At 51.9% G+C, this 12,365-nt stretch overlaps 1 protein-coding gene across 1 annotated transcript in view; it reads left to right on the top strand.

The window, feature by feature from the left end:
* Nucleotides 1-12,365, top strand: part of LOC105700448 (Down syndrome cell adhesion molecule) — a 112,895-nt gene that overhangs the window by 34,355 nt on the left and 66,175 nt on the right. The window contains exon 4 of the mRNA XM_012426280.2: nt 7,584-7,797. Within this exon, the coding sequence (XP_012281703.1) occupies nt 7,584-7,797 (214 nt within the window). The remainder of the gene's footprint in view (nt 1-7,583; nt 7,798-12,365) is intronic.

Genomic DNA, 12,365 nt, shown 5'->3' with positions numbered 1-12,365 from the left:
CGAGCTGCTCTTCTTCTTGTGCTTCTTCCCCTTGCCGTGGCCCTTGCCCTTGTGCTTTCCCTTCTTCTCGGATTTTTCCTCCTTCTTTTCTTCCTTCTTATCCTCCTTCTTATCCCCCTTCTTATCCTCCTTTTTTTCCTCCTTTTTTTCTTCCTTCTTTTCTTCCTTCTTTTCTTCCTTCTTTTCATCTTTCTTTTCTTCCTTCTTTTCTTCGTCCTTCTTATCCCCCTCGTGCTCGTTTTCCTTCTTCTCACTCTTCTTCTTCTTCTTCTCGTCGTCTTCGCCGCTGGCCTTTTTTCCGCTTTCGTCGCTGTCCTCCTCCGAAGAGTCCTTCTTATCCTTCGACTTCGACTTCTTGACGTACCACCTCAGGGTCTTCTTAGACTTCGTCCCCTTCCCACCTTCCTGAAAGTAAAATGAATGAACTCCATCCTTTTTCAAGGTCCTTCTACCCAGTCATTTTACCTTTTTCGAGAGGGTCCGAATGCAGTCCTCGCAAATGGTCCTTTCGACATTCTTGATGCTGGACTCTGGAGGCTGCACGGAGAGGTAGTAGACCGCAGGTGCACCAGGTGCGCCAGGTACGCAGGGGTAGGGCAGGGGGTAGGGATACCCAGGTGGAGGGTGTCCAGGTGCCGAATAATATGTGGGGTAGCAAGGAGGCAGATTTTTCCCGCGACGTTTCGACACCTCCTTGGGCTCGGTCTCTTCGGAGGCTTCAGCGACTGCTTTAGGGTCTGTTTCAGGGCTCGCTTCGGGGCTCGCTTCAGGGCTCGCTTCAGGGCTCGCTCCAGGATCTGCTTTCGCCCTGGCACTGGCATCAGCCTCGGCGCTGGCATCAGGTCTTGGGAAGGCTGTTGCCGTGATCAGCAACAGCTCCAGAAGAGCAAAAATCAAACTCGCACGCGGAACCATTGTTTTGGAGAACACCGCTCTCTTTGGTTTCGGTATCACCTTCTTCGGTAATATATACCGCCCACGCTGGATTTTTCGGCCTTGGGCTTTAATCTCCACATTTAATCCCGACTGTTGGTCGTGACCTCAGGTCGATCCGCCCTGCTCGTCGTGATCCTTGGTATCACCAAACATGAAGTTCCGCCGTGCCGATACTTGGTGATACTCAAGAAACATGTCTCAAACTCCGATACCAGTGAATTCCGACCTTGCAGCCATTCGGGCGTGCTTTACGTGAACGTTTCCCGATTTCATTTAATTTCTCGCGGTCTCTTCCGGTTTGCAGGCGTGTCATTGCGCAGCGCCGTTTATCAGTGGGCTCGCAGTTAAAATTCTAATTCCCCGTAAACGGCGCGCACGTGAACGTACATTAATAGCTCGTAAACTTGGCGGACCTGACGCTGAGCCTTTCCTTAATGTTGGTCTTTCTAGCCGTAAAGCGTTTTATCGTTATTAATATGCAGCTTTACGGAGCGGGAGGGCGCCCTTTCATGGCGGCGACCAAGACGGGACGAGACAATCTTTGCGCGACCGCGCTACTTGAAGAATTTTCAGAATTTTATGAATTTTCCTGATCCCACCCATCACTGTATCCCTGAAATCAGCTGATTTTACTGGAAGGTCGCGAATTCTCTCGGGGACGTCGTCGAAGGCTCGATTTACGGACCCCAGGGGTTCGATTACGACGAGTGGCATGTCGGTCGCGTTGCACAACTTTGGACCATGTACTCGAGAAATTGACCCGACGGAGTCTCGAGGTCCTTTAAGCGGCACTTGCGCGGTGTTTTGAAACTTGAGGAATATCTCGGTACACTAACCCTTAATGGTCACCTCGGTATGATCCCAAATTCGGGTCCGGAATTAACAGCCGGTGGGATCCGATGTAGAAGGGAAACGGTCCCTCTTCTCCCTCCCTGTTCAGCTTCTGCACCCCTGCTGGCGTGTCTCAAGGCTTCCATTTTTTTATCTCTGGTCTTCGAGACCAAGTTACCGCGATCCGCATCGGGGGATGCGGGGCGTGATCGGGCCATGGTCCGGAACGGTACGTGGTTCACCCCCAACCCCCGGCCCCCCCGATGTTGAAGTCGGGTCACGTCGCGCGCCGGTGTGTGTCACCGAGGTAGCGAGAACGCGCGCTCGGAATCGCAAGAGAGAGACCAGGTCTCACAGTCCTGACCTGCCACGTGCTCGGTCCCGTGGTCAAAATTACGCGTCTCGCGTGCGTCGGGGGTGGAGGGCCCCATAAGAGGTCGAAGAGGTTCGCTCCAACCTTGGTGGCTCTTTTTCCATCCCCTTCGACCTGGTCCCGAAGAGACGCGGAGAAGATGGCGGCCATTCGTGGCAGCTAATTATCGATGGCGTCGAGGCTGGCCAAGGTGTCCTCCGCCTTTAGATGGAAATCCAGGGGTAGACGAAGGACGTTTTAATATTTCACGCGCGATTAAACGGGACGTCAGTTGCAGGAGGACCCCCCGCGTGCGTCTGCAATTTCGACGGAGGGTGGTGGGCGTCGGTGGGCGTCGGTTGCCCGTCGGCGTTAAGTGCATTTCCCTGTCACCGGCAGCGCCTACGTCCACTCGCGCGTTTTATCTTCGCCAGAAGGATGCATCCTTGGCCTCGCCTTCCGTCGACCTTAATTCCGAGTAACAGGACAGGAGACGATGCGGATGGTCAGGATCCTTGGTCGCCACCCAGGTTCCGGTCCTTGAAGACGCCCCTGCTCGACCTCCCTCGGAACTCGTCCTTAGACTCCTCGTCATCCCTTTTAGATTCCGCAGGAGGCGAGGGAATCTTGTTTATCTAGGTCGGCTTTATTAACTCGGGGAAACCCGGACCTTGACAAACAAGTCCAGGGAGATGGACCCAGAGGTCCTTTGAAGACGAGATAGTGGAGGCGCGTCCACCGCGCGTTACCACGGATTTACGCGTACCCACCATCTTCTCTTAGATGTCTTCAGGTTTTTGTCACGGTGAAGACTGCAACCCGCGACTGACTGCAGGTGATTAAGATCAAGGGGGGATAATGCCCCAGCGTCCTGGCGACGCTCCTACTGGTCGCTCGACCTGGGATCCTTCCCGATGCCCCCGGCTCTTCTCTTCGTGGCTGTATCGCGTCAACTTTAATTTTCCGAGTTTCGTCCCGGAACGCGCGGACTCGGGAAGGAAATTAGCTTTCCTCCGCGATATTATTCCGCGTGTCTCGCTCTCGGAGGACGCCTCTCGCGCCCGAGGTGAGGATTCTTTAATCGGGTCCTGGAAGATGCGCCATCGCGAGGTTCTTGGATCAACTCTGGTCAGGACTCCTATCTCCACCCACCCCACCATTCACTCTGTACAGAATTTTTCCTAAAAGTGATTTCATTAAAAAAAAAAAAAACCGAAAATACAGATAGATATGCCTTACTTCTGGATCTCTAAATCGAGAACTGCGAGGAGTCTGAATCGAAATCTTGCGATTTCTTCGGGGGTGACCACGTCATCCAGTCTGCAGGGTTTTACAAAATTGTCCGACGACAGAGAGGCGTTGAATACGTAATTTAGAGTATGTAGACGGCGAAGTGACGATAACGCGCGCGCTCTGGAGGTGGCCGACTTCCGGGTCGGCCATAAAACCATAAAGGAAGCTCGTAAAGTAGCCGACCCCGGCACGGCTGTTTGCAGTTGCGAATGGCCAAGCCTGGACAGGCAGCTTCGCAATTCCAGGATCCTCGGCGTTATCGTTCGAATCGATCTATCGCCTCCAGAAGTCCGATCTATGACTCGGCGATCGCCTCCGATCGGGAGACTTCGACGCCGCGCGACCTGCACAGGACATGCGCCGAAATCCCGCGTTTTATCGAGATTTATATTTTTTTGCACACTCAACACATAAAATATTGGAATTTAACACACCGTCAGATTGACTACCCTCTGCCACACCCGTAGATAAGTTAAAAAAATGTAAACTAAATACTATTCACTCAATGGCGATTTTTTAATTTTTCCTTTAAATTCCTTTAAATAAAAAAAAAAAATTAAATTAAATTAGAGATCGTCGTTTCGAAGTCAGAGTCAAGGGCGGTCGAAATCGGCGCGATTCTCCCCACCGGGGGCGGAAAGTTCATTTTCATTCCACCCGGGATGGGAACTCCTGATTAGCCGAAGGCAACCGTATCCCGAGGGCTCCGTGATTGGTCAAATTGAAATTTAAGGTTAACCCAAGTTTTAAGTGGGACCGCGGCGTGGCGGGCTCTAAGTTGCGGTTAAACCGAGTTGCCAACTTAAGCGACCTTAATATCTCGGAGCGATATCGGTGGGGCGCAGATTATCGGGGAACATCGTGCTCCTAATCCTCGGGTCTAGCTTCCACGAGAACTCGCCTTCCTGTCCGACGTCACGCTTGTGTCAAGACAAGTGTCGCACTTCCAGCTCGGGCAAATAAACGCCCATTACGGCCCCACCTGAGCCAACAAATCCGGTATATAAATCCGTTTCTAGTCGTAGTCGGAGTAGGCAAAGCGCGTTCGTCTACGCTTCCGCACGTCTTTCCACCACTTTTTGTCTCGATTTGCGATCCCGGAGCCATGGCATCCTTCAAAGTGACGACGTCGGTGGTCATCGTGGCGACCATCTTCTTGCTTGGCCTAGCCTCCGATACCGAGGCCGTTGACGAGAGCGGACCCTGCGGATCCAGTGCCTGCGGTTGGGTGGTCTACAACCTGGAGGGCCACAACCGCATCCCAAATTACGCCATGAAGAACGTCTGCACCTGTCCCGAAGGTCTTTCCTGCACACACAACGGCGAGGAATTGCTCTCCCAGAACAGCTACGTCTTCCGGTGTCGCGTGAAAAAGGATGAAGATATAGAATTCCCCGGAAATTGGGGTCTCACCGTGTACTAGGACATGTTTAATTCAGAGTCCACTGGAAATAAATGATTCTTCATTGCTGTTATTCTTAATTTCGCCGGATTTCCGAGTGCCACGTCGACGTCGACGTCTTTGACAGGTCGCTCTTCAGGGTAGGTGGAACTAGGGTTGGTCTCCATAAGTAGATCGGAGTACGACGAGCCGCGAAGGTGGTCTCGGCTCGACCGGCTCTCGGAAGTTCCTAAGACGGTAATTATTCACTGCTGAGTCCTTTATAATAGTGACAAATTACTACCCCGTCTCGTGCCCAGCCTCCGCTTCCCTGGGGGGTGCCAACCCCTTTCTGCCTGCCTGGAGGGTGACTTACGAGGCTAACGATTGTTTAACTCGCGATTTCCAGGTAGTATATCCCGTTCGGCGATTGAAACGTCAGTTCGGTAATAGTCGGTGAATTATAAGAGGAGGAAAAAAGGGAGAGCCCCCCTGCGGAGTCGATCCCGAAGAGCGGGACCCCCCAGGGAGGAACCCAATTTCCAGAAGACGGCCCTGGAACCAATTCGCCGATATCCACGAGTCGCCATTATTTGCGAATCACTAATATTAATATTCGATATAACTTCCGGGGAAATTGCGGACTCTCGGCAGATCCCTTCTCCGAGTTCTCGGCGTTCATTCGCATCGTTGACCTCGATTTTCCCCCAGGGAGTCGACTCCCAATATCGGCCTCCGGCGAGGTATAAGGCGAACCGAGAGCGACAGACCAGGAATAGCTGTTTGTAAGTCGCTCCTGATATATGTCTCTCTCTTTTGCTCCAATCCTGCCTCCGCAGGACCTTCCCCTCACCCTCGACTCGCAATTCTGACAGCTCCTAGCTTCTTCCTCTTCCGGTCTCCAGGAGCCATCCAAGCGACAGGTCATCTTTGATGTGAACCCCTCTTTGCGTCCAGCGTCCCAAAATCTCGATTTTTCAGTTTTTCCCAGATAGCGAGGTCGAATTCCTTCTTGGTCCGGTTTTCTGGTCGCGTCCATTTAAAGGACGAATCCACGTCAAATGGCGAACAACGTCAGGATTACGCTCGCAATTACACGGGAATGCGATTCCGAGAGCGACAGACAGGACGCGCTTGGTTGCAACCAGACTTTGATATACGCTCCTGTGCAGACCCTGAAGAGGGACCGGAGGTTTCCTCTCTTTCTGCGCGACTTGCAGCCATGGGGCTCTTTCGGGCCTTTGAAGTAGTCTCTGTAAAGTGGCCATCTTTGAGGATGATCCGCTCTTGGCGCTCGGCGAGGTCCTGTACTTCCTCGTGGTTAGCTCGGCCGCAATTTTATTGAACGACCGTTTTATCCCGAATGATTTTTTCCCCCCAGGAATACCTACTCCAGGACTCGGATCCATCTGGTCCCCGACGTGTACTGGCTCAAATCCTTCGTGAGAATTTTTTATCTCGAGGGAAAATGAAATTAAAAAAACTTTCGCGGAAATTAAGGAGCCGAGTCGGCGACAGTCCAGGAGGAAGTTGAGTTAACGTCGTCCTTGCTCGTCTCCTCGTTTCAACCGCGGATTCCTGTTCCGAGGGTTGAGTTCCGACTCTTTCCGTCCAGCGTGTCGCCTCAAGGCTTTCTCGGTTTTCGCCTTTGAAACGGCCCGCAACACGACCAGCCTTGAAGACGATCCTGTTTCAACGCGATACCAAGGATGCGGATCTCCCTTCACGGGTCCTGCAGGATCGTCTTCCTGGAAGGGTCCATCACTGGGCTTTTTTTCCCCAGGTTCTTCAGGGACCTCTTTGTCGAGTCTCTCTATAGAGGGGCGTTTCCGAGTGCAGGTGCAATTCGCAGGAGCAGCTGAAAGTGCACATCCACTTCGGGGAAGTTGACATTCGCGGAGTCTGCGATCTCCAAGGACGTCAATAAGCACTCCTGGAGGCAGGACGAGTCGTCGGGCCAATCTCGTCGTCTCTGTCGTCCCGCAAGGAATACAGGATGGAGCCTGGGGGATGGGGCGGAAGGCAAGGGGCGAAGGTGTAGATCAATGAATTCTGCCTCGGGAAATTCTAGATGCCTTCCAGCTTCCACATCCTGCAGACGGTGGAATAAGGTCTCAGGGTTGCCTGCCTCGACGATTCCGCTCCTACAGGTGGATTCGCAAAGTTGGGCAACTCCAGGATCGACGCCACCCCTGCAGGTGCATCGACTCCATTCAGATCCACCTGGGGGGTCCACCTTGGTCCTTCTGGGGCGAGCTAGGATCGCGTTTCTCGAAAAATCAGAATCCGTCCCATTATTCAAGTAGGATCACGCCGGGGCCAGATTTGCAGACAAATTTCCACCAATTTTTACCCAGGATGTTATATTCCCCGGCATTGCGGGTGGATGTCCATAATTGATTGCTCACCGACCGGGTGGAGAACGGCACTCGTGTTGGCCCCTGACAAATACTCGTGATACATCAACTTGGTAACATGACGGGCTTCCGGATGCAAAGCGAGCCTCCCATTAGCCGACATAAAGCCCGACTGATAGGAGCCTTTAAGCCCCGAAGAGACCTCTGCATAAAAGGGCGTTGATAAAAAATCCTTCCTTTGACGACCCTGCCTGCTCTTCCGATCAGCTGGAGGGAAATCTCGAAACTTCGGAATCCCTGCACAGTCCGAGGGTCACTGTTAAAAAAATGTCCCACGATTTTAATTCATTGATAATATCTTTGTTGGACGTTTCCCTATTTATTCAGCATTCGATCGATCTTTAATGCGTCGCCATTGCCATTTTTGTTCCAGGTGTCCTGGGTCCGCAAGAGAGGAGACGAGCTCCTTCTCCTCACGTTCGGCATACAGGTGTACTCCACCGATTCCCGCTTTTCCCTGGAATACCTGACGCCGAACGACTGGCGTCTCCTCTTGAGATCCGCGACGGAACGCGACGCAGGGGTCTACGAGTGTCAAGTCAGTGCGCATCCCCCATTAGTCAGGGTGGTACACCTGGCGGTCTCTGGTGAGTGACAAGCACCCTATTAATTATTAATATCACCATTTCATCATAAACGTACGTAATAAATTTAAAATCCAGGTGTAATAATTATCCCACGGAATTTCACAAAATGCCCATGGGATAAAATTACAAATTTCATAATGAAATTAAACTCATGATATGCGCACTCACGTATAAGGCACCGAATTTGCAATGCCACCGCAACCGAGTAAAAAATGTCAGGAATTTCGTGGATATTTTTAACAGGGTACACAAGTTCATATCTACATTGGGTGAATTCTCGTCCACCTCGCATATCACGGATAGCGGTCTGAAAATCCTTGAAGGGAATTCCGGGGAATTCTAGAGAAATTCAGGACAGGGACTCGTTCGCTCTCCATCGGTCCAGGGATACCGCAGAGCTCCTTTCCACTTGCGAAACCCTTCCAAAGAAATAGAGACGAAAAGAGGAAGAAAAAAAAAAAATGAAAAATAGGAGAAAAATGGAAAGCAGCATTCAAAACGTCGAAAAGTCCTGGCAGTCATTCCGCGAGCTTCCCCTCGAGCTCCCCCCTTTTAATCGATGCCGGCAGGCATTGTCGGTGGATAACAATAAATCCGATATCGGGAAGCCGGGAGTCTCGCTCGCGATGAAAGCGATCGTCGTCGACGGTCTTTAAGCCGTCCGAGGGGGAGGACCAATAGGTATCCTTCTCCAGGGGAAAAGCTCGAGGAGCGTCGCGGCTCGTTCCCTTCGAGCCAGGAACAATGGTGATCGACGACAATTGCGGAGCGATACCTTTCCCCTCCTCTGCCCACCCCCGTATTTTCCCGTCTTTCCTCCCCATTTGAGCGACCGACTTTCCCCCTATTTATCGCTCAGGTGGCGGAGATCTCCCCGTTGCCCGTAATCGAGCCGATTGTTCGGCAGCGCGTGGCCGATCTTGGGGGCTACCCCCCGCGAAGACCCCCAAGGTGCTCCATAAAGAGCCTCGGTATCAACCTCGATCCCCGTGCATGCATTAATGCGGACACGCGTGTTCCCGTTATTGCACCCCGTCTAGGTGTACCTCGATTAAATATGCAAGGCATATAATGGCCCTCTCAAAGCCGAATTACGGATCCCAGTCGCGAGTCGAGAATCGAGACCGATTAGCACCTCGAGACGGCTTCAATACCCGATTTGAGGGATATCGGGAGGATCCATTAGGGGTCGTTTATATGCAGGAAAATATTTGCATTAAATATAACAGCCCTTTTAAAGTCGTGCTTACCTGCAATTGTACGCTTTTCGACGGCGACGGAGAGGATTATCGAGAAGCGGAGGCGCGGGTGCGTTTTGTCCGCCCACCCCTTATCCGGCCGATCGGTTCGATATGGCCGATCAGTCGCTCTGAAAGTCGATACGCGGCCCGATTTCATCCCCGACTTGTACATCCCGCGGAAACCGTAATACGTTATCGTTATACAGTTATACCCCCCTCAGGGGTGGAGGGTGGGGCAAAGACGGAACCAATAAGTCCATGGAAATGGAGGCATTTTTCAGTCACGAGCCACGGATAGATAGACTCGGGTATTAGGTATCTGCTTATGAAATATCCGACCGGAATATCTGCTCTGGGGGCGGCATAAATTCCGCGTCGCGGAGGCTATGGGGTGTTCTTCAGGGTTGGAGGTGGGTTGTCGAGGTTGCGGCGAACGGCGCCAGGGGGATCGCTGAAACTTTAGGGCAAACTTCCAGGAGTTGTCCAGGGTGACGCGAAAGACTCCACGTGTCCTCAAAAATATTTCCTTGGACTTGGCCGATATTTCCGATATTCTTATCGGTCGTATCGGTGGAGCTGGAAATCTTATTTATGGGGCGTTGCGTCGCTTCAGGATTACGCCACGACTCGTTCTCCCGGGGAAATTGTTAATCAGTGCTCCCTGGAACCGACTCTTGGGAAAGGGAAATAAAAATAAGGGAGAATATCGGGAGAACCTTCGGCTGCAAATCGAGAAAGTCGGCTAGTTAGGGCGCCGTCCTCGGCAAGAATTTCCAAGACGTCCCCGAAGCTCCGGGCGAGCTTTTCTTACGTAAGCAGATGCCTCTAGGAGCATTTCCTCGGCACGGGGTTGGGGATTCGTGACGAGCTTACGGAGCTAGATCCTCGGAGATGGAGATGACAGGCCGAGATGCAAGCCCGACGTACGTGGGGAAATGTTTAACCTCGTTTTTCCTACCGGCGCCCTATACCCGAGGGACTACTTGGCCTGATGATTTTCTTCAAGCAGTTCGTTAGTTCGAGATTCCCCGGGACTGGATCTAAACTTGATGCCAAAGAGCCCTTGATGGACAATTAGAATATACAATGGTCTCTTCAGGTTCATCCGATTGACTTCGCCGAAGAGCTCCACGTGTCCAAAAATTCTCCCCTATCTCCTCGTACTTCAAACCTGGCACCTCCACCCCGACGCCTCGAAACTCCAAGAAATAAAATCTCTTCGGTCTTTTCGGGTCCTCGAACTTTTTCTTCAGGATTGCTTTCACATTTTCCCGAAGCCGGAGGGGGATAATCGCAGTTTCCGACTCTCCCTTTCCGTCCCGAGAAGTTGTCTCGCGTAATTCGGGGATGTCAACGGGGTGGAGGCGTCGCTAAAGTTTGGACACCTTGACCATTGGTCAGCCGTCGCGTTCTTCGGGGGCTGGAACTTGCGAAATAATTCCGGCGAGCCGGCGAAAGATGGGCGCTCGCACCTTCGAAAGCTTCATTGCTGGCAAGCGTTCAAATAGTTTCGAACTTAAATCCACGCAGGGGGCCCCCTCCCCCTGTTTCTTGTCCCCCTGCTGGTCGCCGTCTTGGCAGTCTGAGGAACTGGAGCACTTTGGTGCAGACCAGGCTCGATAATGGTCGTCTAGACTCGCCGATAGATTCGGCCGGATCGCCAAATTGACAAAGCTCCGAATTCGGAGCTTACTCAATCCCCCCATCCTCGACTCCCCATTAAGCTAAACCATCTGCAGCTAAGAGGGTGCCCCCTCGTTTCAATTTTTTAAAGAGACATTTCTTTAAACCCCCATTTCCATAATTTTCCAATTTCGGTCGCCCGTTTCCCTCGTTCGCTCGAGATGACAAGAGTTAGGAGAACCGACACAAGTGACAAATGGAAAATGCAGAGAACGTCCCCTGGGATATCCTCCCTATAATCGACCTCCCCCTTTTATGGGGGTTGATCGGCCCGGTTATCAGCCCAAGTGGGTCAAAATTTCAAATTCGAGCGGCATTCCCTCTTTTCCGGACGTGCAGGAAATTCTCACGTACCCTGTATGCGAGGTCATGTACATATATCGGTGGGAGGAGGAGGGGCAATTGAATCAAAAAATTACGGAGCGATCCGGCGGACGAGACAATTTTCGAAATTCCACTTCTCTCTTCTTTTCATCTCTCCTGTCCCCTGGAGGGGGAATTTGGTTCTCTCTCTCCACTTTTCCTTGGATTAAACGTTTCCGCTCGGGCCGATCGAGTGTCGGGGGTCTTGAGGCGGCCGTACGTGCGGAAAATCCGCGCGGGGGGTTATAAATTCCGGGCCGGTTATAAGAATTCGCGGAGAGGAGAACGCGCGGCCGATGGATGCGGAAAGAAGGGGACCGGAACGGCACGGAAGAACGCCCGGCCGAGGGCTTGCAAGCTCTGGAAAGCTTCGCGTGCACTCGCCGGGAATAAATCAGCTCTTGCCAATACCGGGCGTTACGAGCTTTTATTACACGCCGCAGGAAGCTTCGTTTTTCGACTGAGAATTTCGGAATTTCGGAATATCGGCCCTCCGCCCGATCGAATTCGAATTTCATTCTATTTAGCTATTTCTGCGGAAGATAGGCTCCTTACCTTGGTACTTCGCGTATTTTGCAAATTCCCCAATTCAAACAATTCTTTTCGCAATGGTCTCCGCGTTCTCCGCTCATGGCGCAATTGCGCGATTCTGTGAAAGCTTTATATTCTCCTTGGTAAAAATCGACTGCCTCTATATCGATGCACGCGTTATTTTTTAACGACGCGATTTTTTTTCGACGACGACGATTTTTTTTCGCGGTTTTCTGGATTTGTTAAATTTTTTTTTTTTTCCCGAGACCACACCGACCTCCACGTTGGTCTTCGCGTCCGCCACTTACGGCGCGTCACGGCGCATCGGCGGGCATAATTTCATTTTCAATTTAAATATCAATTAAACCGCGGCCGGACGCGCGTCAGCGAGAGTGACGGGCTGCCTCGGAGCCGCGTTGCGGTTTTGTGCATATAATAACGCTTTCCTCTGTCCCGAATTCCCCTTTTTTCGCCTTTAAAATTCACCCCGCCACCGACGGGAGAGGACGTCAATCGCGCGGCTTCCCCGCGGCGGAATCGCGGTTCCCGTGTCACGGGATGGGACGGAAATCGCATTTTTCGACGTTCCAGGATTCCCAGGTAGGTTCGAAAAGAATAATGTCCCCGTAAATAATTATCCTAACGAGGTTGCCTTTTATTCATACCCAGGCGTAGAAACGTCATCTCGAGTCGGACCATTTGGGGATTTCCTAATTTCCCAAATTTCCCCGTTTCTCGGAGTTTTAGTTG

The sequence above is a fragment of the Orussus abietinus genome, unplaced genomic scaffold (genome assembly GCF_000612105.2).
Source record: "Orussus abietinus isolate OABI.00-Male unplaced genomic scaffold, Oabi_2.0 scaffold2, whole genome shotgun sequence".
NCBI lineage: Eukaryota > Metazoa > Arthropoda > Insecta > Hymenoptera > Orussidae > Orussus > Orussus abietinus.
The sequence above is the reverse complement of the archived record's forward strand: the minus strand, read 5'-3'. Positions and strand labels throughout refer to the sequence as shown.